Genomic DNA, 27034 nt, shown 5'->3' on the forward strand with positions numbered 1-27034 from the left:
AGTGACAATGGTATTCTTTACCAACAATCTTCTTGGTATGGTAAGCTGCAAAAGAATTAGGAATCACTACGGGCCTGCAATATAAGAACGAAAACATGGTGACACTAGCCCATAATATGCATACAAAAGAGATGTAACTGGGGCAGCGTGGGTTCACGTCTGGTCTGGCCCTCCTGTGTGAAGTTTGCAAGTTCTCCCAGTGCCAGGGTGGGTTTGCTCCCACAATGGCAAAATTATACATGGCAGGTACCGATATGTTCTAATTTGTCCTTAGTTGTGTTTGTGAGTGTGAATGGTTGGTTGTTCATTTTTGTGTGCCCAGCGATTGGCTGACAGATAAAGCAATAATCCCTTCAATTTTTCTGAGACGATTATTTACAACGTGTCTAAGGGAATTTATCCAAGCTGGTGACAGCGAATACACAGAAGATAACTTGTCTTCTTCCCAGAGTAAACAGTCATTGCCTGTTGAAATGGGTGAATACCATGTTTTGTTTTTTACACTTTTCCTATAAAACATTTATCTTGATTACAATATTATAGTAGCCTTTACACCAGGTGGGAGGAATCTGCTACAAGCTAGCATTATTGGTCCTTTTGGAGGTCTGTGCACTGACTCCCCTTGTTTAATTACACAGTATTGTGCACTTGAGTGGCATACAAAGTTAGTGCTTGATTGTGAATTGTAAAATGGCTGCACATTAGTATCTGAAAGCTGATTACTGTACCTCAGGGGCTTTGTAGCTTGACCACAATGAGACAAGACTTGTCTAGAACACTAATTACATGCAACATGTTCCTTTGGGAAATTTGCTTTGTTTCCCTTTGTGTTTTTACAGACAATGACTTCAGCCTAACAACTTTAGAAGGTTAATTTTCTTGTTTGAACAAGTTTTTATCTGACAAAAAAGCGAAGTAAATTTGCTTTTACATTTGTGACCACTGCAATAAACCAAAATACCTTGAAAAAACTCACAGCAATCACCCCTCATTGTGTGCTTAAGTCAGAAAAAATGGGCAACGATGCAATTTTTTTTGGCTGCGCAGATTCTCCATCAACTTAAGTGTGTCACTTAAGACCCTGCATGACACGTATGCACTCTCGGTGAAGTGACCTTGAAATGAGTTGAAATCTTATTGCACATTTTTATTTTCTTTCAAATGACTCATGCAGGCGACATGGGGTTTGTCGGATAGCGCCGCTCATAACTGCAGTCAGTATAATGGTGGCGAAGGTGAGTTCGATTTTAAATCAGTTGGTTTAATTGATCGAAGATGGTCGTGAAATTCACAGAAGTGAAGCGTGCGTGGTTTGACATGTTGGTCGGCAACATGTAAACAACTGCTGGCTTACTCCTTTTTTACTATTGCAAACATGTATACAGTCATACGCAGAGACTGATTACTTTCATTGTTTATCAGTGAATTCAATTACACTTGATCCTTCAAAGACTGATTAGAATAACCACTACTGTACCAGTTAATTTCTTGAACCATTGGTAACATTTTCCAAATAGATCTCTATGAAATTCACTCTTTTAGTAAACCACATGACCCAGAAATTAGGACCAGTTTCAGATGTACTCAATGACGCCTTCTGTGCTTGTGCAGATTTCCATTTCAGATTCCCTGTTTGCGCATGTTAGGTGTGTCAGAAATGTGGATGAGAGTAGCCAAGCCAGGTGTGTAAAAAAATTAATGGGAGCATGAACAGGAGAATAAATCCCTTAATGAATCGTTTATTGTCAACAGCCTCCCAAAATAGCCACACCCCCTTCTATATTATCACTTATTTTCTGTCTTTGTGGCAACTTGCTTCTTCCTTGATAATCACATTATATTCTTGTGGTTTGCGGTTCAATCAGGGAATATATATATATATATATATATATATATATATATATATATATATATATATATATATATACATACACACACACACACACACACACACACACACACACATGCGCGCACACACACACAGTATAGAGCAGAGGTTCCCAACCTTTTTTGCTTTTTCAGCCAGGTACCTGCTAACCAGCACAAAGCATTTTGGGAGGAAAAAAAAACAGCAAATGAATTGAAACAGAGAACTGTGCCATCTGTGTCTGATTTGTTAAACTTGCGTACGTATATGTAGGCGTGTTTTGTTCAGTGTAACATCAACAGTTTTATTTCTGGTTTGTCTGCCTAAAAATTGTGTCATTGATGGAACTGTGCATGCATATGTATAAAACCTAACAAAATAAAAGCTTACAACCTTTTGAAAGGAAATCATGAAGGATTTGACTTTTTTGTTTGTTTGTTTTTTTTAAATGTCAAGACATTCACCCCAGATACTTATTTGCATTTTCTTTTTCAATTTTTTTTCAAGTGTATGGCAAAAGCAAGGTCTAATGTCTGGTACAAAATAAGTTAAGCACAAAAGTAATTGATTACTAAAGTAATTACTTTAGGTACCTACTTTAGGTCGTTAAGATACTAAAGTAACTGATTACTTAAGGTAATCAATTAGTAATCAACTTTATGTATTTAAGCACCAATGATTTTAACACTTTAAACCTTAAATAGATGACTTTTCATACTTTACCTTAGTACCAAATTGAATCAATTACTAGCCCTAGGGAAACTGATTTAGTTTATGTTAAGTACTGTACTTAAGCTATCAATTACTTTAGTAAATACCTAGAATAATTGATTACTGATTGATTTAGTATCAGTCATTTTTAGATTTTTCTTGAGACAAAGACAAAAAATATTATGGAAAATATGAATAAGTACATGAGAATGAATATCTGGACGCAAATGTAAAAATATGTCTTTGGGATTTAGTGAGGTAACTCATTTAATTCATGTTTAATTCATGTTCCGATGAGTTTGCTTTTAATATGAAAAATGTAGTGTTCCTGTCATGCTATTAAAAGTGTTAAACTAGATTTGCAGATACTTATAGAAACCTTGTGAAAAGCTTACGTACCCCTTGAAGTGCTCTCACGTATCCCGATTTGAGAACCACTGGTACAGTGTGCCTCAAAAAGCCAGTACATTTGCTGGGCTACATTGTTTTCCAGCAAAGAGTTGCCAACTGTAATTATTTTTGCATTGGTTCACTTCAATTGTGATCAGCCCCATCACTTTGGTGTGCAACAGGCCAGATGAAAGAAATTTCCAGACCCCCGCACATTGCGTGCCTGGCTATCAACCCAAGCAAAACTCAACAATGGGGCAATGCCCTCTGTCAATGCAAGAGCTTCAAATGTGAAGCAAAGAGTCACATCCAAAGAGACAATATGTAACTTTAAATAACAAAAGGATAACTTTCAAATGCAAAGCTGCACATTGCCGCAAAAATGATCTGCAATGCAATGGGCGCTGACTGCAGTGATGAGCTAATCAAAGTGGCAATAGTATCCTGTTCGAGAGAAATGATGAGGACACATTCGGGGCAAGGTGGCTGATTGCTTGTAAAAAGAGATGACTGTGTGTGAGGGTTGGGAGGCTGTGGTGAGCCTCTTCGCCGGAAGGCTGTCATGACACTGCAGCCTCCTACAATTAAGTGACAGCTGCACATGATTGTGAGGCCAGATGAACAATGAAATTTCAAGGTAAAATAACAGGGGCCTAGGCCTGTTTCAATCAAAATACTATATGCCATTTAACCAATAATTACAGATGCTCAATCATTATAATAGAGAAAGGCAAATTAAAACCTTCACACAAATTATTTTGATGATTTATATGTATTTGTTGAATATGGAACTTGTATTAAAAACATTACAATGGCAATAAGAATATTTTTTCTGTAAAAATAAGGAAAAATACAACAACAGTAAATTTAATTCAAAAGTAGATTTGCACTGCTGAGAATGAAGCAGTCATTTTATCTGTTCATGTATATTCCAGTTTAAAAAAAAAAAAAAAATCATATCATGTAGTCTAAGTCATGGGTTTCCAAATCCGGATCTCCAGGGCTGGTGTCCTGCATGTTTTCCAGGTTTCTTCCCCCGACACACCCAATTCAAATGATCAGCTCGTCAGCAAGATCAGCAGAAACCTGATAACGATCCTGATCATTTGAATCAGGTGTGTCGAGGAAAGAAACATGCATGACATTCAGACCTCAAGGACAGAGTTTAGACAGCCCTGGTCTAAGTTTATGTACAGTTGGTGACAGTGTCTGCACATGATGCACCAAAGGTTTACCCCACAGCGGTTGTGTGTGTGCTTATGTGTGCGCGCGCATGTGTGTGAACACGTGCACGCATATGCTTGTCCCGCTATGCCTCACTCTTGGTGCAATCGTACTGTTTCCACCATTGGGAAAATTGCAGGACCTTTTTCCTCTGATCGTCAAAATTCTCACGTATGAATTTCCTCCAAATCCTCGGCTCCAAATCCATCATACCTCCAACCACTTCCTGTGATGACAGGACAAGTTCATCAAATTGAAACAGTTTCTTTTCAAGTGCAGGAAGGATAACATCATTTTTGTTTCACCCAAATTCTAGAAACAATTTTAAACATTGTGACAATTTTAAACTCCCAATCTAATCTGTTTTGCAAGTGGTTTGTTGTAACTGCAAGGGGGAAAAAGGTGGAAAAGTGGAAGGGAAGATTGATATTCTCAACTTTGTATCTAATAAGAACAAAAAGAACAAGCGTGGATGTGTTAATGCATAAACTGACCTTTCCAAAGTAAGGTGGGAACTTCTGTTCATTTTCAATTACATGAGCAAACCCTCCCTGGAGTCCAAAGTCGACAGCAAAGTAAGGCAGCCCTCGGGGAACCTGCAGCACACAAACAATTAACCAGGCGTAAAGCATTTCATGACTGAGGACAATGAATAAAAAGAAAGAAAGGAGACGAAAAAAAGACATCAAGCACAAAGCGAAGAAATTGGTCTGTTGCTCTACCTAAAATTGCATTTAGGTTCAAAACGATACTTAAGGGACTGTTAAGACAAACAGGTTAAAAAAAAAAAAAAAAAACGTACAGCTTTGCGGATGTCTTTTGAAGAAAGGTCAATGACCTTCTTGTTCATGGCCCATTCCTCGTCACACTCCATAATTGCTTTCTAGGGGGCAGACACATTTGATTCACTGCCCTTTAGAGGACATCCAATTGTTATTTGGCCAAAATGACACAAAGACAAACATACATACCTTGAAGTATATAGGTGCCATATCACCCAGTTCCCGGGGAAGTGGGATACACTCCAGGACCATGTGGTGTCTCTTGCGTGGGTTCATGTGTGTTTCAATGAACACGCAGTCCAGATCCTGGGACTCAAACATGCGCACTAAGCTGCGTCTGAACAGCTGCAAACCACAAATCAGGAAGGAAGTGGACTCAGGTTTATGTACAAGAGATTGGTTTGTAAACTAGGCAACTGATTGGTCAACCTGTATCTCTGACCAGACATCCTCATCCAAAGTGGTGGAAGAGCAGTGATGTTGGAGGGGACAAATGAGACAGTGGCCTTCTGTCATGGACACTCCTGCAGGTAGACTTAGGTAGACCTGAAGTACACAACACAACACACATACAAAAAGACAGTGAGTTTGTAAAAACACTGGTTGTGTGTGTGGTTCACCAACATATTCCTGTTGCATTATTTATCGAAAACAGTGGTATCATATCCAGACATTTGGTGTAAAGTGTGTCATTCAAGTCATTAAACGTCTTACAGGCTTAGACCTTGCATTTTTAAAGCCATCACATTTCAAAAAAATAAAACACAAAAAAGGCATTTTTGTTGAGCACGTTGCATCAAATAAAAATAATAAAAAATTAAAAATTAATTTAAAAAATTAAAAAACACACAATGACAGGTCAAAAATGTGTAAAAATACTCATATGAAGAATGACCAATAGAGACATGGACAAAATAGGAAACTGATCAAAACTGAAAAAAGCTGGTTTTTGTTCTCACACTAACATACATTGTACATCATAAAAGTATATAAGTAAGTTATTTTTTAATTGTTTTTTTTATTAGGAATGAACATTTGCCTAAATTTGTCTAAATACACAGTTTTAATTAATCCACAGTGAGTAAATAATTATTTGAAGGTTGTTGTATTGCCATTTTTGATAGTATGAGATAACTATTCTTTTTGTATTCTGAAATCTTGCTTGATTGCTTTGTACTGAGCAGAATATTGCTGCCCGTAAAAGTTGTGTGGGATGCTTGAATGGATGTAGCTGATGATTCCTATAGCTGATGATGCCATGTTCTTGGGAAATCAAAACCCCTTACCTCTGAGGCAAAACTACTAACCACTACTCTGCTGTGAAGATATTTAAATGTACAGGTGCATCTCAAATTATAATATTGTATATTTTTATATGCACTACACATATGTGTTATCTCCCTTGATTCTTCTGCCAGTGTCTCTTGGGGGAAAGACAATGCCACCACTTTTGTCAGTGCTTTCATTGGATATCTATGTTCTTAATTATTGCCATGATGAATTTTGGGGAATGAACACATTACATTCAAAAATGATTACCTTGCTCCCTATGGCCACTATGAGGTGTTTTGTGAGCTCCTGGCTGCTGAAACAGTGACGGCATTTCTCCATGGAGGTCGCCAGCCTCCGACTCTCCTCAGTAGCTCGGTTTCTCAGTCTCTCCTCCTCCTGACCTTCGCCCTCTTTTTGCGCCGCACTTGACACAAACATATCATCCAGAGTGTAGTTGTCACCGTCCGTCTTCCCCATCATCTGGAGGGTCCATCGGAAGACAAAGAAAGGTCGTGGAGAACATCACAGGGGGATGCATGTGGTAGAAGATATAGATGTTACTAATACTGAATTTACTTCTGTATATTATTTTCAGGATATTTCAACAGATGATAATTGACCCTTTGATGATAACCTCACTGTTAGTAGGGCCTGACGCAATGTTGGCGCGTGTGTCTGTGTACTTGTCTACTGTATGAACAGCAACTTGCAGGACATGAAGTATCTACTCAGGCGCTACGTTTCAAACTTGTTACCATAGTAACTAGGCAACAGATTGCAGAGAGAGTGAACGAAAGAGCAAGCGGGAGACAGAGAGAGAGCGAGAGAGACAGAGATAGAGAGACAGCCAGAGAGAGACGGACAAAGGGGCGAGCACAGCTCAAGTGTGTGTATGTGACTAAGTGAGGGAGTGACTGAGACTGAAAGTTGGATTAGTTAAGTGACATTGTGGGAAGGTGTGTGAGTGTGGGTGTTTACCCCTCCCCATGCTTAAAACATGCTGAAATTGTGAATAAAATTGCATTCACATGGATTATTTAGGTTGCCAAGCATATATCACCCTCCAAATGTACCAGTGACGGTGAATGGTTGTATCTGACATGAAAATAAATGCATCGATGGTAACCAATTGTGGTTTCAAACATTAAACTAATTACTGTGGCAAATACAAAACTGCATTGACCTAGGTTCAGGCCAATTCAAAAAAGTAAATTTTTATAGTACAAAATAAAGCAAGGTTCACATATTGAACAAAACTTTGAACAGTACCACAGGGAAAGTGGCACAAAAGCAATTTGTAAAAGATCAACCCTTATTGTAAAGCTTTAAAGTAAGTGATCTGGTGTTGCCATGGCAATCACAAAGGTACTACTCTCCCATTTATATGCCAGTGTATCATCATAACTATTTTGAAGCTGTTCCTTTAAGGCAGACATGTCCAAAGTCCGGCCCGGGGGCCAAATGCGGCTCGTGGAAAATTTCCATCCGGCTCGAGGCCTGTGTCATAAAATCAATAACGCCTGGCCCACATGGAGAAATAATACATTGGGCAGCAGCACTTGTTACCTGCATGTGCTAAATGCTGCTATCTATAGGCTCAGTTAGGAACAACAAATGAGTATTTGAGTAATTGACTGTATGAGCCCCTACTTTTCTAAAATGGCGACAACAAAAGGAGGAAAGTTGCGCTGCAGTGCGACGCAGAGAGCCGCGGTCAGCGGCTGCAGCTTTCTCTCGTCAACTTTTACCGACAGCTGGATAAGGACAAGTTCCGAGAGATTCGAGCATTTGGTAAGAAAATGCTAAGCTTGTTCGGGTCGACGTATTCCTGTGAGAAGATATTCTCGGTTATGAACTTAAATAAGAGCCGCGTGAGAGCACGGCTATCGGACTCTCTCTCTTACAAGACATCTTGCGCATCCATACTACTGCCATAGAGCCAGACCTTATTTTAAATGAGTCTTGCACTTGTTGATATGACTATTACTTGTTCATTTCTCTGTTATTGTGTTTAAAATTCTATAAATATTAAACTGACATGGTGAGATTTTTTTCTGTTTCAAATGTAATTTGCACCCAAGAGTACAATTACTTACGTTCAACTGTTACAAAAACGTTAGTGTTAAAAAAAGTGAAGTTAAGTGAATAGTCAATTTCAATATTTAATGTCTATTCAATTTTTATATGCATGTTTCAAATTAACCAAAACACATGCTTAAGATAGCTGAAATGAAAATAAAAATGCGAATGTTAAACACAGAACGGCCCGCTGAAATGTATCTAAATCAGTGGTTCTTAACCTGGGTTCGATCGAACCCTAGGGGTTCGGTGAGTCGGTCTCGGGGGTTCGGTGGAACGCAGAGGTCCACCCCTCAGTCTAGTCTGCAGCTAGTGGGCACAGTCATTGAAAGCGTCCTGCTCTGAGATTGCCTACCATGCACTGTGTTGGTTTTGTTATTTGAACAAGGTGATACTGTATCAATGCACAATTCATTTCGTGCACCAGTAAAAAACATCATATTTTATTTTTTTACTAAAGAAGGGTTCGGTGAATGAGCATATGAAACTGGTGGGGTTCGGTGCCTCCAACAAGGTTAAGAACCACTGATCTAAATCAATTGCTGTTATATGTAAGGAATGCCCGCCAAGGTTGGCCCCCCTACATTTTTAACACACCAAATCTGGCCCCCTTTGCAAGAGGTTTGGACACCCCTGCTTTAAGGTAAGATGAAAACAAACTATAAAAGATTACATAAAGGCACACGGCTGCATATTTTAGTATTGTATTTGAATGACTTTCTTGTAATGTCAGTTCTCCTTTGATAAACTGACATACAGTAATTTCAACTACGGTATGATTGTTTTTTTTTTTTTTTTAATTCAATACGTTTGGGGGAACTACAAGAGGAGAGATTTCAAAGGAAATGGATAAACAAAGCATATCTTGCTAATTAAATGAAGAGCAAAAGAAAGTGTGTGGAACAAATGGTGTGATGGAGAGCTGGAGAAGAATCGTTGGAACAACACTGATTTTCACCCCCAAACAGAAATCTATATTTATCGAAGCCCTCCCACGGTAACTGTGGGAATAATTTTAGTGTCACAATTTTGTCGGTGCAGGATGTGTTTATATTTTTACGTGCCTGCTTGTGAAATTAATATTTCTGAGACCTTCCTTGAGCCAAAACATGCAAGGTTCTAGACTTTGACCATGGAGCCCAGGCACCCTAATTTCTCGACTACAGGACAGAAAAAAAAAAAAAAAAAGACAAGAAGCACCAGTGTGACAAGCCTTTTGAGGACAGAAAATCTCCATTAGGTTGAACTCCAACTAGAATTATCAAATGTAATCAATTCAATGAAAACTTATATTTAATAAAAGATAATACAATAGATAATAGTAGATCATCAAAATAGATCTATGATCCGTTTTAATAAGTGAACAATAGTCTTCACTGGGATGTTCAGTACTACTTTACCCGTATGAGTACTAAACCCTTGAGTGGTCACTGATACAGAGTATTGGTATCAGTAATACTTTTGTAATGTAACCCCCCCAAATAAAATTAAAGACCCACATATTACATTTAGGTTGTTTTTTTTATTTCATGAAATTTATCCCAATTTTCTTTTCTTCTAATTTGTAATCTCTAATCCCAATTTTCTTTTCTTCTAATTTGTAATCTCTAGTTTGTGATCATAAGACTGCTTCAGCAGAACAGCCACTATTAGTATTGACTAGCATCGTGATATCAATACCTTGAAATAAGGCAAGGTATCTACCGGGATAGCAAAAGTCCGTGTCTGTACTTTCCAATCACAAATGATTAGGTTTTCAGACTGATACCAGTACGAGCACTCAATTCTTCAGTAGTTGCTGATACTGATACAACTAGTACTTTTGATACATTAAATTTCCCCCAAAAACAATGAGAGCGTATTTTAAATGGCCTATATCATGGTATTATAAGCTTTCCACAATTATATGAATATAAATGGTGGGATTGGGTTAGGGTTAGGTGCATAGCAATTCTTATTTCTTATGAAATATGAGTTTTTTTGGTGCCTGGATTTCTGACCATAGTGAAATGCCTCATTCATTCAAACCCCACCTCTCAGTGTGTGACCTCCTTCATGACGTCCTTCTAAAGCTGACTGCCACGATAAAATAACAAGCAAGCTAACGTTGGAGCGATCAGTAATGGGAATCAGAGGCAGAATGAACAAAGAAGCCAAAAAGAGGTGTTTTACTGACATTGAAATGAACCAGATTTGCTACAAAAGCAAAAGACGTGTCAAGAAAGCACACACAGTATCAGCCGTTTCTTCTATTAAATTGGTCCCCTCAGGAAACCACATCCCATAACAACAGTTCCGCCCACAGGTGAATTGTGCTCTACAACGTTAATTGTCCAGCTGTGTGCTCCCTAACACAAATTTTTTCAACTTGGACATTTTCTACAATAAAACTTTGTAACTAATAAACGAAACATCGCTGCTTACTTGGCCAACTTGGTGCAAAATGTCTCCCAAACCCAGACTCAAAACTAAAATAAATACATGAACATCTCTTCAGATTAGGTGTGTATTTACGCTTGTGCTGGCTTTGTATAGGTGGTACGAGGCCTATCGTCATAACGCGGGCCCTTTAAAGACAGACATTTATATTGCGGTAGAGCGAGGTTACTTAATACTGCAAGAAATTAAAGTAAATTTTCTATTCTTCAATTTTCTGGCTTCCAGTCATAGAACAGGTCAAAAGCAGGTGGCAGGAACCTGGTATTAGCACAAAGAATTGGTATTGGGACTTGCCCGCGCCTAGTTTTTACTTTGGGAAAAAACTAATCTTATCTTAAATATGCCACACTACTTTTTCAATTATTTTTGTTTGTCCAGTGTTCACAAAGCTCCCTCAAGGTCGCTGCTTTTGCTGGACCGTGTTAAACACTGCACCTTTGTAATGAAAGCGCTTTCTTACCTTGGCAGCCATTCGAGAGTAGAGGGCGTTCTGATCCTGTGCTGTGCTCGTCTTCTCCCTCCTGACCATTTCTTTAAGACTTACACTGTCGTCATCCTGGAAGTACCTCACCCGCTGCCCATCAACGTGTGTCTCGATCTGGACATAGTTTGTGCGTGCCAAACACAAGTTAATATCACAGGCGGCATGTTAACACTCATACAGTACTTCAACAATGAATGTGGGAACAAAAAAGACCAAGTTTTGATGAAACCAGCTCCCTCATGAGGAACAGCAGAAACTACTACGTTTTTTTGTCAAATTGAATACTGAATTCAATCCATATCATTACAAAGCTTCCTCTAGAGTCAAGATTTAGCCGAAATATATTGTCCAATTGCAAAATAATATAATAAAATCTGAGATAGTATTTCATTTAAATACTTAATACACACTTCATAAGTTTAATTACAATAGTGCAAAACAGTATTCGTTTTGCCTTTATTTGGATAGAAATTAATATATTTGGACAAAACCAAAAAAACAAAAATAATAAAAAAAAACAAAATACTAATAGAAAAAAATTAATTAAACTTTCTTGGCACATCTCCCCACGGCAGCCAATCATCTTCAGGAAATGACTGTAACATCACACGCAGTCCTGCACAGGTCTGTAAATAATTGACCAAAATAAAATAAAACCACATAATTCTTCAGCTTTTACAAATTGCTAGAAAGACCAAATTATTTAAATATTTGCAGTTATTAATGTTTAATGCGTTGACAGCCTTTATTTCTGTCTGCGCTTGAAATATCCTTAATCAGCAATTGTGTTTTTTTTATGGCAGCGGGTTGATGCTGGTAGCTCTATGATGTGATGTCAATAATGATGACTTAAAAAAAAAAAAAAAAGTTGCCAGGAATTTAGCCACTTCGCAACCACAGCTACGAAGGCTAACTTCAAAACAAAAGCCTTCTACGTCTACAGCCAAGATAAGCCTTCCTTTGTCATCCATGTATTATTTGGTGCATTTATTTTAAGGTTGGCATTCGCAGCACCTCGTGAAGTAATCTTGTTGTGTATTCCTTTTTTGTCTCCTGCATAGTCCAGGGAAAGAAGCAGAAGCTTGGCAGTGCTCTCTGAAATGCGTGCTGAAATGCCTATAATAGTTGCCTAGCAACCAACACCGAAAATTTTGGGGGTGGCCAGAAAATTCTTGGTGGCCAGAAAATCCAGTGCATCTCTAGGTTTGGTTGAAGAATAATATACACAGTAAATAACCATCATTTCTTCCGATAATAAAGGGGCAGGAGTCATTAAAAACAGGCGTATTAAAAATACAAACCACAAAAAAAAAAAAAAAATCCAATGGGGTTTTTAGGAGGTAATTTTTTTTACCTCCTAAAACAAACATACAAACCTCACATTTACAATCAAAAAGGTAACAGAGGATATAAAACCATATTCCTTATTTGGTAGCAATCACTTTTTCTTTTTTGTTCTGTTGCGCGTTCCTTACCGTCTTTTTCTTCCGACGTCCTCCGCGGGGCTCCTGAGGTCCTGATAGGGGCTTGACAGGCCAGGCCTGACCAGAGTGATCAGTTCTAAATAGTAGGACCTCTCTGTCTTCAGTTGAGGATCCCGACATCTTAAAAACCCAGAAAAGATCATTTTGAAATGGTTTTTATGTCTGAAATAATTTCTCTAAGAGTTAACAAATGTTAAAGAAGTACTCAGATTGAGAGTTAACAAATGTTAAAGAAGTACTCAGATTGTACTTTGTAACATCATTCATCCCTCACCTTGCGAGACTGCACACATTTGGGCTAGACTGTGAATTTGAACTTGAGTCAGACCTGCAAAGCTTGAAGATGAGCCAAGAAGCTTCCGTAACAAAAAAGATTTGGAAGACCTCCAACAAGTCCAGCTCAAGAGCAATCCATCACCTAAGTCATTTTCTTGTTGTATTGAAATGCTTCATGGGTATTTAGCATAAAATTAGCATAAAACCATTGTGTGGTCACTTTCTGCCCTTTAAATATTCAGAAAAGGAAGACAACATATCTTTTTGCCTTGATGCCTGATTAACTGAAAATCACAAAATCCGATGATGTGATCACATCTGGGCATCCAAACAAGTTCTGATCATTTAACCATACTGTACATTTGTTTGTTATGCTCCTTCCTAAAACCTGAAAAAAAATGATTCATTGTTGAAATCATCTTAAATATAGTGATTATAAATTTGCTACGATCAATATGACTGCTTGCAATGAAGAAATGCTTTGCTGTGAGAAGGTTGGCCAAGCTCAAACTACAGACAGATGTCACTTTACTTTTGATTAAAAATAACTTGCAGAATGTCTTGCTCCATAAAATGTTGTGCCATACTTGTACTCATCTTTCACTGACACATGCACACACATAATTGAACAAATACACTGTGTTCAGGCCACACTTTTCCCCCCAGCTGCACTTTTGCCCTTTTAGGGCCAGAAACTTCATGGAAGAGAGGTTTCAGAAAGAGTGCTTCAGAACGCAGCAAAATTGAATTCATGCAGTCCTTCTCCGTTCTCCCTATGCATGAGCAGAAATAAATGCCTCTCCTTCTTTGTGTTTCGTTTCTCACAAATGTGTAATAGTTGAACCTGACATAAATAAAATATTTTGATGGTGATGCGCAAATCCTCAGGTCACACCAGACAAATAAATGCAATGTATTCAAACCTGATTTGATTTTGTTGTTTCGTGGAGCTTCTTTCGTGCCGCCTGGCTCTCTTTGGCCTTATGGGCTGCATCCAACTGGGCCTTTAACTTCTCAACCATGGCCTAAAACAGTCACAGAATACTTGGTTATTTGTTCAATCATCTTCTAGTCCTTACTATGGTCAGAATGGCAGTAGAGATTAAGCCTATTTAATCTGATTTTGGATGAATATATATACGCAGTTAACTGGTCACCGGTTAATCGCAGAAAGAAAAAGAAATAATCAGAATAAAACAAAAAGTAAGACCAAGTAAGAAGACAACAGACCAAGACTTGACAAAATAGAGTACAAGGGTTTAATTTAGAAGAATATAACTGTGCCAGACATGCCACAGATCAGTACCTTCAGCCACAGAAAATCAATACTTTTGTGCACAGCTCTTAAACACACAGGAAGCAGTTTGATTTGTATGCAGTGGAAGTGAGTGTGTGCTGTATGAGACAGCTCCATGTTGCTCTCTCGAAGAGATGCTGACACTGATCTATGTACTGATGTGTGAAGACACACTGAAGTAAAGTGAAGTGTAAAGATCAATTGTTGCTATTGTCTGTAAGTGTGCTGAATTTCAGTTTTGTTTTGTCATTTTGCCAATATTTGTATGTTACAATACTCAGCTATGAAGAATGAATTTTATTTTTAAAATTCAGGTTGCCAACTTACTGTGTTACCCATTATCTCAGCCTTCACCATCTTGGCACCCAGTTTGTTCATCTCTTCCTCCGAGAGAAGAGCAAGCTCGTTCTCCTCTGCATCACTGTCACTCTCACTTGAAGCAAGCATAAAAACAACACTTTTAATAAAATTGCATCAATGTGGCCTAAAACATGTACAGAAGATACTAAATAAAGTGTTTGCAAGATTTTAAATTTGGCAATACTTATAAAAGATAAAAGTGAAGGATGGACGTAAATGTTAGTAAATCTCCCATGTAACAACAGTCGTTGCTGTCCCCTACCAATTTTCGCCATGCATAACAGTTATTCTGAAGACTCTGTAAGATTTCAGGGAATCTTATAACACTGGCTAGCTGAGATATGTTTGGATGAATAGTTATTAATCTATTTTTTCAAATGGAAAAAAATAATGCAAAAAAAAAAAAAAAAGCGGGTACTAAATGTCATACAGAGAGTAGACCAGGGAGAATAATTTATTTTAAAAATATTAATAAATAAATATTTTAGTATGTTTAGGCCAACAAATGATAGACAAAATATTCACTTTTCACTGCTGAAAATGGCTAAGTAAGTAGACTATTCTTTTAAATAACTTCTGAGATTTTATTGAGGAATAATTATTGTGCAATTTTAGTCCCAATTTTGAACCCAATCAAATGGGTTTTTAAAGGATGACCCAGTAGGAAAAGTTTATTACTTTATGTATGACAATGAGTATGTTGCACATTAAACAGAGACATTGAATTCCTTTCAACAGAACTCTCTATTGATTTTAGGCAACCATTACTCCAGAAATATGATGATTAATGAGGGGGGGAGCAGCAGGGTATTTTAAGAATTCCTGCAGGTTCCTTCAAACAGAACACAAGTAAATGAAACGCAGGCAAGATTTGTGAAAAAATGTAGTTGCAATGGGATTTGCTATACATATAGTGCAAATGCGTGCCCACTTTCATGATTGCTGGGTATTTTTTGGATTTACAGTATATTTTGGCAGTTCCTTACACTGAATTATATTTTCTATTTGAAGAGCATTATTCACAAACCATTTCCTAGTTTAGTTGATGCAGATTTTTAAGGCTTTAAAGAAAAGTTATGTATATCCAGAATGCTATTTGGTTGTGTAATCGGATTTCACACTTACCTCTTTATTGATCATTCACTCAGCAACAATTATTTGTAAACATGAAACGAGTCAATTTTCCATCACATCCTGTTTACAAAATTTAACAGGTAACAACAGTGAACACATTTCTCTTTCTGTTGAAGAAAACTGACCTGGATTTTGTTGTTGCAGCAGCTATGTCAACACAAGGTGTATGGAGTAGTTTGGCAGCATTTCGTATTTGCTCCTGCTGTGCTTTTTCCCAAGTATTACATTCATGGGCAGAACCACCGCTATTCTTCCTTGCCACCATGCTTGTTGTTTGTGGACCGGCATCTTCATCATCTAAGGTAGGTTTCAAGAATCCCATGGAGGTACGAGCTCTAGGAGGAGGGCGCTCAGCAGCTGCCCAGAAAATGCAATAAAAAGCATCTTGAAACTCTCAAGAAAAATAGAGTTGTTAAGTGTGTAGCAATAAAGCAAAAAACTATGTGTACAAAGTATGTGAAATTAGAAAAACATGTTATTACAAAATTGTCTTTTTTATATCATAATTGTGCGCACCGGAATACAAAAAGGCCATCGCCAAACTGTTCACAGAAAGAATACAATAATGAAAATGGTCTTGGTATAAGAAATATATAACTGAGTTTTTTCAAATTTCAAATTTTGCCTTCATCTAACACAGACTGATTCCAGGTTATGGCAGCATCAAAAGAAAAACAAATATCGACAATGAAAACAAAAATGTTAATTTTACTGCATCGTTAACAAAAGGGTCATATGACTGGCATTGATGTGAAACTCAAATGCACATCAAATTAACACGCCTACAGCAAATAAAAAAACACATAACACCTGCTGTGAATCCTAACTACAGAACAGCAAACACATCAACCATTAAAAAGTGTAAATATAGTACATTACAGCTGCACAGAGCATTAAATACGGAAAAAGAATGAAGATGTTTCCCATTGGAGTAATTCTGATGCAGTGAACCTCCCAAACCTCTGATCTGCGCATTTATTACTTTTGTCCTCATGTTGCCGCTGTCCAACAATTCCACTATTGTGATTTGCCTGCATTTTGGGAGTACTGTATGCACATGCTGGTTATTAGGTGATCAGAGAAGGTATGAAACGGTATTTTAAAACAAGTACAAATGGACCGAAATTAAGTTAAATTTAATTTAGTAAGACTAATATTGTGTTTGTTGAATAATGATTAAGCAGCTAAATTCATTCATTTCTAAGGGCGCGTCCATTTTGACCTTTGATGTCAACTTAATGACATCAGACTTTCTTAGGACTCAGGAAACGACCAATTTAATTAATTCGAAATTATCAACTTTATGTGACCCACATTAGGGCTTGTTACTTCTATTTAAAAAACATATATCAACTCACCTTTGCTGTCCTCATCTTCTGAGGGTTTAAGAAAGCTGCCTTTCAATGACCCAAGAGAGGAAGAACGTTGAGTCCATTTTTTCTCAGATGAGGATATAACACTGGACCTATCTCTATCTCTTTTTGGCTCTCTCCCTTCAACTCTTTCCTTCTCCCTTTCCCGGTCTCTATATGTTCCTTTGTCCTTGTTTGGGTTTCTTTCACTATCTGGATCGCTCTCTCTTTCTCGATAGCTTCCCCTCTCAGAATATCTCTCATGGGACGCATGTGGGGAGTCGCTTTCATGTCTCCTCCAGTGATCTCTCTCTATCTCATCTTCTTTTCTCCGCCACCTCTCTCTTCTCTCCTTTTCTTCCAACCACCTTCCTTTCAACATGTTGTCCCCTTCTCTCCTTTTATGTCCATAAACAGCCTTTTCTGCCTCGGCAAGTCGCTGCTGAAATTCTTTCATTGACTGCAAAATAAACAAAATATGAAAAGTTGGTGTTTGTGCCTTGCTAGTAGATAATGTTTTTGTGCATGTGTGTGTGACCATCGCGTTGTCAGCTGCAATCATCTTACTGGCTTTTCCACATATGTACTGTAAAAGTGTGCCATCCATCATTCCTTACTCCGTATCGGTCTGCAACCACATCATCCAGGCTTCGCTGCTCTCTCTCAGCCTGCTCCTTCATCCTCTGGTAGTTTTTCCTCAGCCAGCTCAAACCGCCATCATTCACCACTGAACCTGCTGGAAAATTGATAACAAATAACATAACTCAAGAATGAGTACAGGAGATTGAAAAGAGAAGTATATGTCCTACACATTTCATCCCCATTGATGGTAGTGATTCTGCCATGAGAACAAATATAATGCCGAACTGGAGCATTCAAAGAACAATTGATAATAGCAAAATATAGGTCAATTTCTGCATTCTTATCTTGTTATGACAAAAATATTAGACTACCAGACTAACATGTTACCTTTCTTTGCAGCAGTACCGGCCATCTCCTCTGGAGGAAGACCAGTTCCACCATCCTTCCAGTACGGGTTAAGTTCTAATTTGTGCAAACCAGCCTAAACATATGCACAAAACCAATGTTTACAAACACTCATGAATCCTTGTCCCTTTTCCTATCAAACAAAAAATTAAACCGATATCTATTTTAAAATTTTGTAAGAAAAATATTAAACACAAGCCTCCCCCAGGGGGCTTTTGTCTAATTGTCTTTTAGGCAGACGAAGGGCCCAAATTGGCAATTGCTACATCACCAGTGACATGAAAATCATAAATGTAAACTTGTTGAATTCATATCTCAAATTAAAATCAACCCTTTTGTATTGATTGATTGAACATGGTAAATACTCCTATGCAAATGACATTAGGAGCTTTTGTGCATCAGACAAGAGAGGAAAAAAGTACAGAAATGTAAACAATATACACACTTGTTCAATGGCCTGAGCTTTGGCCCGCTCTTCCTCTTTCTGTCGGTCTTTCTCAGCTCTCCTCTGTGCTGTGGATGTAGTTTTCATTGCCAAAAAGTCAAAAGTCATCCACGCATCTCGCTACAAGAAAGAGATGCATATTTCAGTTGAGTATCAATGGTTGGAAAACTAACACTGAGCCTAAAAAATTCTTCAGATAGTTAACTGAATAGTTAAAATTTACTTGACACTATTGAGTGACACTTAACATACCTGGACATTTTGAGTTGAGTCACCATTAATATCTGGAGACTTTGGCTTCTCTGCAATTTTCCAGGCTTTAGTAGTCTGTGATAGAGGCTCAGCTTCAACCCACTCATCAGCTGACCCCTGAGAAATAAAGCAGGAGTGAAGAAAGAAAAACAAAATTAGACATTGTAATGAAAACAGGAAAAGAATCCTCCAATTAAATGCACTAAAATGTGAAGTCTATTGCTTCTTTTACATGGGATTAGAAAATGCACAACCCAGTACACTGAGAGGCTCTTGTTATGGATAAAGCCAAAATCCCAAATATATTGGCGCATATAAAAATAGATCATTTTAAATACATACATACACACACACACACACACACACACACACACACACACACACACACACACACACACACACACACACACACACACATATATATATATATATATATATATATATATATATATATATATATATATATATATATATATATATAGAATACTGAGTTTTTTCATCCTTTCTTTATGACATTTTCCCAGATTTGCGACAAAAAAAAAAAAAAAAGAACGGTCATGACCCCAGCGGGTTGGCTGTATGTGTTGTTTTGCCTCCATCTGCGTTTTTAGGTAATTGCTCTTATTTACTATTGCAATCTAACTGCTTCCGTGCAACGCATGACTATAATGCTGGTCTGCTATTGGTCGGCGTCTCCTCATGGAGATGGCGGTCTGCTATTGGTCGGCCTCACTTGTTTCAAAATGACAGAACGGTAAAGCTTTGTTCGATTGTGAGTGGTTACAAAAGGCTATTTATAGTGCATTTTACTGCTTAATTCAAAGTTGAAAGGCTTAGCCATGGGTCCCAAGATTGCTAGTGATGTTAAAGAGAGAAGTAAGAAGATGATTTTTATGGAAACGATGCTGGTGATAACCCTTATTAGGGAATATGGGCATAACAAGCAGCACTCAACGCTAAATAAATCCTTTCTAGATTTTTTAGTTATGATGTTTGGTGATTGTATACATGTACATTATATATATGCGTAGAACTTACTATACTATTCTGGTACCAATTTTTAATATGTATGTACAATTTTGATGTTTTTACCTGGGGTTCTAAACGCGGAATGGATTATTGTCGTAACATATAAGCATAAAATATAGAGAGATTCCTGTACCTACCGTGTGTAAGATATCAGATGATTTAATGAACTCACATTTGAGCTGTCACTAGAGCCATCTGCTGCTTCTGCCGCCTTTTCCTTCTTAGCCTTCTTTTTCTTCTCCTTCTTCTTTTTAGATTTCTTCTCTTTCTTCTTTTTGCTTTTAACAGAGGTTTCCTGAATGGGAAATGCAAGTGAAAATGTTTGGGGCCGCCTTGTTTTTCATTTTCAATCACTAAACTGAAAGTAAATACTACATCGGACCAGTCACTGAATTAGTTTCAAAAAGTTTGGCAAGTACAGCGTCAAAAGAGTGATTCGCATAAGAATCAGGATACTCATTTACTACAACTCAGAACCTATTAAAAATGTCCCAAAATCAATACTATGGATAAAAAGAAATCGACTCGCTTCATTTCGGCTTTGGTACTAGTTAGGAGACGCACTATGTCATGATGTCAGCACACAGCCTGTTCTGAAAATTCAAACTTGTGCTACAGGCCGCACAAAAACAAACAATGAAGGAAATTCAACCGGCCTGGTCCTTGTTGAAGGCAAAGATTTACATCCAGTGTTGTGAAAAACAAGCAGTTTAATTAACTCCATGTTTCAGACAGCAGAGCCAAACTACACTATATACCCTCCTGCTTTACAAAGAGAAAAAAATAATTAAAAAAAAAAAAAACCCTGGAAAAATATGAAAATAAAAATGGCCAGTCTGAGTAAAGTTACATTTGTGACTGATAATACTCCATATATACTTGCATCGTTGCTCACTACAAAAGGTTTATTTTCTTATGATGTTTGTCATAAACGTCATATGAGATATTAATCTTTTTCATTTGTTTTTCACGTGAAAAAAGGTTTTCGCATATTTTAGTATTGCAATTTCCTGTGAAATGACCATCTACCTTTTTTATTATACTGATGCCCTTTGTGTTTCATCTTATTTTCTACTATAAAAGCTATACAATACAAATAGCTTCAATGAGTAGCAGTTGGCCACATGTTGTTTTTGAAAAAGGCATGTACCTTACAAAACCAATAAAAGTTTAAAAAAAAAAAAGACTTTTTGTTATTGTGTCATGCAAAGAAGACTGACGTAGTAAGATACTTTTCAAGGTTCTGAGCCGAACAAACCCGCGAAAAGCAGCCAGTCCAGATAACATTCCCTGCCGTGCACTCAGGGTTTGCTCGTCAGAGCTAGCTGATGTGTTTGTGGACATCTTTAAGCTGTCCCTTGTACAAGCCTCTGTCCCCACCTGCTTCAAGGCCACCACCATAAAGCCTGTCCCCAAGCAACGCATCATGACCTGCCTGAATGACTACCGTACCATAGCGCTCACCCCAATCACAATGAAGTGCGTGATACAGCATACAGGAAAGAGGTGGCAGACCTTGTGGCCTGGTGTCGCATCAACAATCTCCACCTCAACACAGACAAGACCAAAGAACTGATCATAGACCTACAGTGGCAGTTGGAGCTGCATAAACCACCAATATTTATCAATGGGACAGAGGTGGAGAGGGTCAAAGCCTTCAAATTCCTCTGCACCAACATCAGGATCTGACCTGGTCCCACAACACTCGACAGACCATCAAAAAGTCCCAACAGAGACTGTACTTTCTGAGGAGACTGAAGAAAATTGGTATGAGAACAAAGATTCTCGACAACTTCAACAGATGTACAATCCAAAGTGTCCTCTCCACCACAGTCTGGTACGGTCTCTGTACAGCCAAAGACAGAAAGGCTCTCCAGCATGTGATCAAGACCTCACAGTGAATCTGTGGAGCAGCCATCCCCTCACTGCAGGACATTTACCACAACAGGGTCCTGAGGAGGACATCAACCTCATCAGGAATTTTACTCACCCACAACAGAACCTGTTTTAACTGCTGCCATCAGGCAGACGCTACAAGAACCTGGAGGCCAGAACTGCCAGGCTGGCAAACCGCTTCTACTTATAGGCCATCCGGATTCTGAACAAATCCCGCACGCACTAATCTGCCTCATCACTAGTCACTTTGCTGCATGCACAAATGCACCTGCAGGAAAGCTGCTAAATGCACATTTTGCAAAATCTTCATCATATGTATACAGTTTCTTCCACTTGTAAGTCTATTCATTTATTAGTTGTTCATTATTATTTGCCTGGTTGCTCTATTACTGTTTTTTTGTTTGTTTTGTTTTATTGCCTACCTTATTATTTGCTATTAGTCTGCTCGAGGAAGTGAACAGAAGAGATAGAATTTCATTACTATGCATATGACTACAAAACTCCTAAAAACTTGAAAATCTATAGATTGAAGAAGAAATGATTTTTAACAATCAAATTGAATGCTTTGAATCAAAAACCATTTAAAAAAAAAAAAAAACTGTTTTGAATCGAAGAGACCCAAAAATCAGAATCAAATCATAAAATAGTCATAGATCTCTCTTTCTAGATCTCTTTTGGCAGGTATATCACCCTTCCTTGTGAAATTGCTTGATTGTTGCAATTCTTTCTGTTTTTAATAACTAGGCAATACCAAATAAACAAGATTTGGCTCATAAACAGTAATTGCGACGAAAATGGTTTTGTAACACATTTTAAAGCAAAATACAATATTAGCTACTTAATCAATGGTATAATCAACAGAGCAATCAATTCTAAAAATATTCAATAATGACAGGCCTACAAAGTGGAATTCAAACCTGAAATTGTATGCAACTTGAAAAGTAGTTTATCACTGACCTACAGTTAGTTAAGGCAGTCATGATACAGTATGTATCACAATACGTCGGTCATGATGTGATACATATTGTAGTGCTTGCATATACCAAAACATGACCTTTAGGCCAATATGTATCCCAATAGATTAGCTTTTTTTTTTTTTTTTTTTTTTTAAGAAAGAACATGAATATTATCCGACTATTTGCATTATGCAGGATTACAAAAGGTAATCAATGCCCCTAACATCAAAACATTAATCGTAAACAGTTGGCTGACTCCAGTCAGCAAATAGTACTGCCTAATGACAGAATCAAGTCTTTAATATCGCACTCATCAAAAAAACTCAAGCAGCAATGCTTCCAAATTTGATCCAATGGCTGTCTAACAAAATTGTGGTTCTGTGGACTGCATAACCATTTTCTTATCCGGAGAGAATTGTTGGCATATTATCATTTCAGTTTGTTTGAGCAAGGTTAAAATTTCTGAGGCGTTCCGGAAAACTTTTTGAATGTGCGATATAAATTCTGCTGCTGTAGGGCGTGCCGTACTACAATTTTTTATATAGAAATAATTACGGTATGTGGGACTTAACTATTAGGTGACTTTGTTTGTGCTCATAAAAATCAATATGGTAATATGTTGTTGCAGACCTCTTTACAATGTACAGTGGCTTGCAAAATTATTTGGCCCCCTTGAACTTTGTGACCTTTTGCCACATTTCAGGCTTCAAACATAAAGATATAAAACTGTAATTTCTTGTGAAGAATCGACAAGTGGGACATAATCATGAAGTGGAACACACTTTATTGGATATTTTAAACTTTTTTTAACAAATAAAAAATGAAAAATTGGGTGTGCAAAATCATTCAGCCCCATTGAGTTAATACTTTGTAGCGCCACCTTTTGCTGCAGTTACAGCTGCAAGTCGCTTGGGGTATGCCTCTATCAGTTTTGCACATGGAGAAACCGATAGTTTTGTCCATTCCTCCTTGCAAAACAACTCAAACCGATATTTTTGCCCATTCCTCCTTGCAAAACAGCTCAAGCTCAGTGAGGTTGGATGGAAAGCGTTTGTGAACAGCAGTTTTCAGTTCTTTCCACAGATTCTCAAATGGATTGAGGTCTGGACTTTAACTTGGCCATTCTAACACCTTGATATGTTTTTTGGTGAACCATTCCATTGTAGCTTTTGCTTTATGTTTTGGATTATTGTCTTGTTGGAAGACATATCTCCGTCCCAGTCTCAGGTCTTTTGCGGACTCCATCAGGTTTTCCTTCCAGAATGGTCCTGTATTTGGCTCCATCCATTTTCCCATCAATTTTAACCATCTTCCCTGTCCCTGCTGAAGAAAAGCAGGTCCAAACCTTGATGCTGCCACCACCATGTTTGACAGTGGGGATGGTGTGTTGAGGGGTGATGAGTTGTGCTGCTTTTATGCCAAACATAACGTCTTGCATTATTGCCAAAAAGTTCGATTTTGGTCTCATCTGACCAGAGCACCTTCTTCCACATGTTTGGTGTGTCTCCCAGGTGGCTTGTGGCAAACTTTAAACGACACTTTTTATGGATATCATTAAGAAATGGCTTCCTTCTTGCTACTCTTCCATAAAGGCCAGATTTGTGCAGTATACGACTGATTGTTGTCCTATGGACAGATTCTCCCACCTCAGCTGTAGACCTCTGCAGTTCATCCAGAGTGATCATGGGCCTCTTGGCTGCATCTCTGATCAGTCTTCTCCTTGTATGAGCTGAAAGTTTCGGGGGGCGGCCAGATCTTGGTAGATTTGCAGTGGTCTGATACTCCTTCCATTTTAATATTAAAGCTTGGGAAATCTTTTTGTATCCAAATCCAGCTTTAAACTTCTCCACAACAGTATCTCGGACCTGCCTGGTGTGTTCCTTGTTCTTCATGATGCACTCTGCGCTTTAAACAGACCTCTGAGACTATCACAGTACAGGTGCATTTATACAGAGACGTGATTACACACAGGTGGATTCCACTTATCATCGTTAGTCATTTAGGTCAACATTGAATCATTCAGAGATCCTCACTGAACTTCTGGACAGAGTTTGCTGCACTGAAAGTAAAGGGGCTGAATGATTTTGCACGTCCAATTTTTCATTTTTTATTTGTTAAAAAAGTTTAAAATATCCAATAAAGTGTGTTCCACCTCATGATTGTGTCCCACTTGTTGTTGATTCTTCACAAGAAATTAAAGTTTTATATCTTTATGTTTGAAGCCTGAAATGTGGCAAAAGGTCACAAAGCTCAAGGGGGCCAAATAGTTTCCTAAGCCACTGTACACTGTAAAGAGGTCTGCAACAACATATTACCCTATTGATTTTTATGAGCACAAACAAAGTCACCTAATAGTTAAGTCCCACATACCGTAATTATTTCTATATAAAAAATTGTAGTACGGCACGCCCTCTGTAACCTTGAGTCATCATCGTACGATGGACCCCACATTGTTGCTTTTCAGCAAGCAATTGTTATTCATTACAAAATTTCAGATAGGAAAACCTTGTCCCTTACGTCCTGTATTTCTTTTAATCTGTCAGTGACCTCAGGGAGCATCCAAGTGTCTTCCCCTCTCTGCCTCTTCAGCTCCTTTCTTCTCTCCTCTCTCTCATACTGGTGCTTGGCCTAATCAATGGGGAAAGAGAACAGATTGATGCAATTACAAAAATATTAAAAAATTAAATGTCATAAGAGACTTTTGAGCAAAACAAAAATGAGCCGAGTTGATACTGCGTTGACACCACAAGCACCATCAGTTCTCTGTGTGGGTAGTGCTGTGATCACAGCTTGAAAGCTAGTGGATAACGGGTACTGTAAACACGGCGTACAGACAAGGCATATAAGATCGGGCAAACACAGCCGACGAGTCCTATCAGCTTCATCCGTGTTTGGACAGTTTTGTTTATAATCAGTAACACCAACATTAGAACTTAGCCTACTGCTAGCTTGTTTGAGGGCAAGAAGACGACGTTCCGACGACAGTCCAACTACGTTTCAAATATATAAATTATAAAAGAGAGAAATAAAAACGTTGTTAGACTGTACCCTTTCGAGCACTTCTTGTCGTGCTTGTCGTTTACTGTCCTTTCGTTCAGCTATGCTATTCGAGCTCTCAAAACTAACCGCTTGCGCCGCCATAACTACCGTAAATGAGTACAGCGTCGTAAGATATTTACGTCTGTTGAAGGAGGTGTGTGGATCCTCCCAACAAACTCGTCTTTCTATGACAGGGTTGTCCAATCTCGCAGGGGTATTTTTACTGTGCCCAACGCCATAATCAAACGCTTCAAAAAAAAAATGAAGCAAACTCAAGAAACAAATGTAAACTTGTAAAAAGAAACAAACAAAAAAACGCAGAAACAAAGAAAAAAAAACGACATGGAACTAAACTCATGAAAGCTTAAAATAAAAATGTTTGCGGAAATGAAAACAAAACAAAAAAAACACACATTTAAGCCAAACATAAGTTATTCACCAACAAATTCAATTTGACAATTACAGTATATTTGTTACTTTTCAGCCATACTGAAGATTACAAAAAAATGTGAATCGCATGCCTCGACATAATAAACTGAGTCAATTTCCCCCAAACAGGTTGCTGCCAAAAATTTTGTGACTAAATTATCAAGGTCTTTGATGATGACGTGGACTAGGTGGGTCTATTTGACAAATTTCAAAATTATTTCAGTTTTAAAAATATATTAAACTGGTTGAATTTGATTGCTTTATTGAAGCGTCATAAATGCATTCACAATTTAATGAAAACCAAAATGAAATAAACTTTTTTTTTATGATTTTAGATTTTTTTCCATCAATTCATCCATTTCCCCTATATCCCCTAATCCTCGCTAGGGTTATTGGCGTGTTTGTCATATTTAATTTTGGTGCATTCCAGATGGTTGAAGGTATGGTCTTGATGCCTTTAATGCTCCTTCCAATAATTGCACTTAACCAGCTTCTGGTATGTATTTTGAGTCAACCTTCAAAATTGTAACTACTAAAATGGTCCAATTCACTGGGAGGAAAAATATTGAATCAGGGCACATTTGTTTGGAGTCTATAGGGATAAAAACACACAAATATAAAACAATTTGCTGAATTTGCAACCAGTTTTATTACAAATGCAAGAAATGCAGCTATGTAAGCTATAAAGTATGGTCTGGATTTTTTTTATTTTTTTAAATATAGTGTCTCTTATCAATATGTGTCAAACAACCTTGGACAGGAAAGTATGGTCGCACATGATCACAGGTGTGTAGGCAGAAGGGGATGGACATTCATCTGGTTCTTCAGCTGCTACAGCAAAGGACATCTC

General features: G+C 37.8%; 1 protein-coding gene across 3 annotated transcripts; it reads right to left on the bottom strand.

Moving 5' to 3' along the window:
* Positions 1-3721: 3721 nt before the first annotated feature.
* On the bottom strand, positions 3722-25862 carry cwf19l2 (CWF19 like cell cycle control factor 2). Of its 3 annotated transcripts, none has more exons than XM_088428314.1 (19): positions 25765-25862; positions 25264-25344; positions 20037-20159; positions 18836-18952; positions 18584-18703; positions 18121-18214; positions 17769-17887; positions 17158-17611; positions 15925-16156; positions 14633-14738; positions 13932-14033; positions 12724-12852; positions 11225-11362; positions 6514-6726; positions 5404-5520; positions 5164-5319; positions 4995-5075; positions 4687-4788; positions 3722-4418 (listed from the first exon to the last, which is right to left on the bottom strand). In XM_088428314.1, the coding sequence occupies exons 1-19, from the start codon at positions 25855-25857 to the stop codon at positions 4278-4280; spliced, it is 2718 nt and encodes a 905-aa protein (XP_088284440.1). In that variant the 5' UTR covers positions 25858-25862; the 3' UTR covers positions 3722-4277. The 3 variants fall into 3 exon arrangements, with proteins under 3 accessions (XP_088284440.1, XP_088284439.1, XP_088284438.1); XM_088428313.1 differs by having other exon boundaries at positions 17769-17884; positions 25234-25344; XM_088428312.1 differs by having other exon boundaries at positions 25234-25344.
* Between the last annotated feature and the right edge of the window lie 1172 nt (positions 25863-27034).

Source organism: Hippichthys cyanospilos, chromosome 11 (genome assembly GCF_059441005.1).
Source record: "Hippichthys cyanospilos isolate Australia breed blue-spotted pipefish chromosome 11, RoL_Hcya_1.0, whole genome shotgun sequence".
NCBI lineage: Eukaryota > Metazoa > Chordata > Actinopteri > Syngnathiformes > Syngnathidae > Hippichthys > Hippichthys cyanospilos.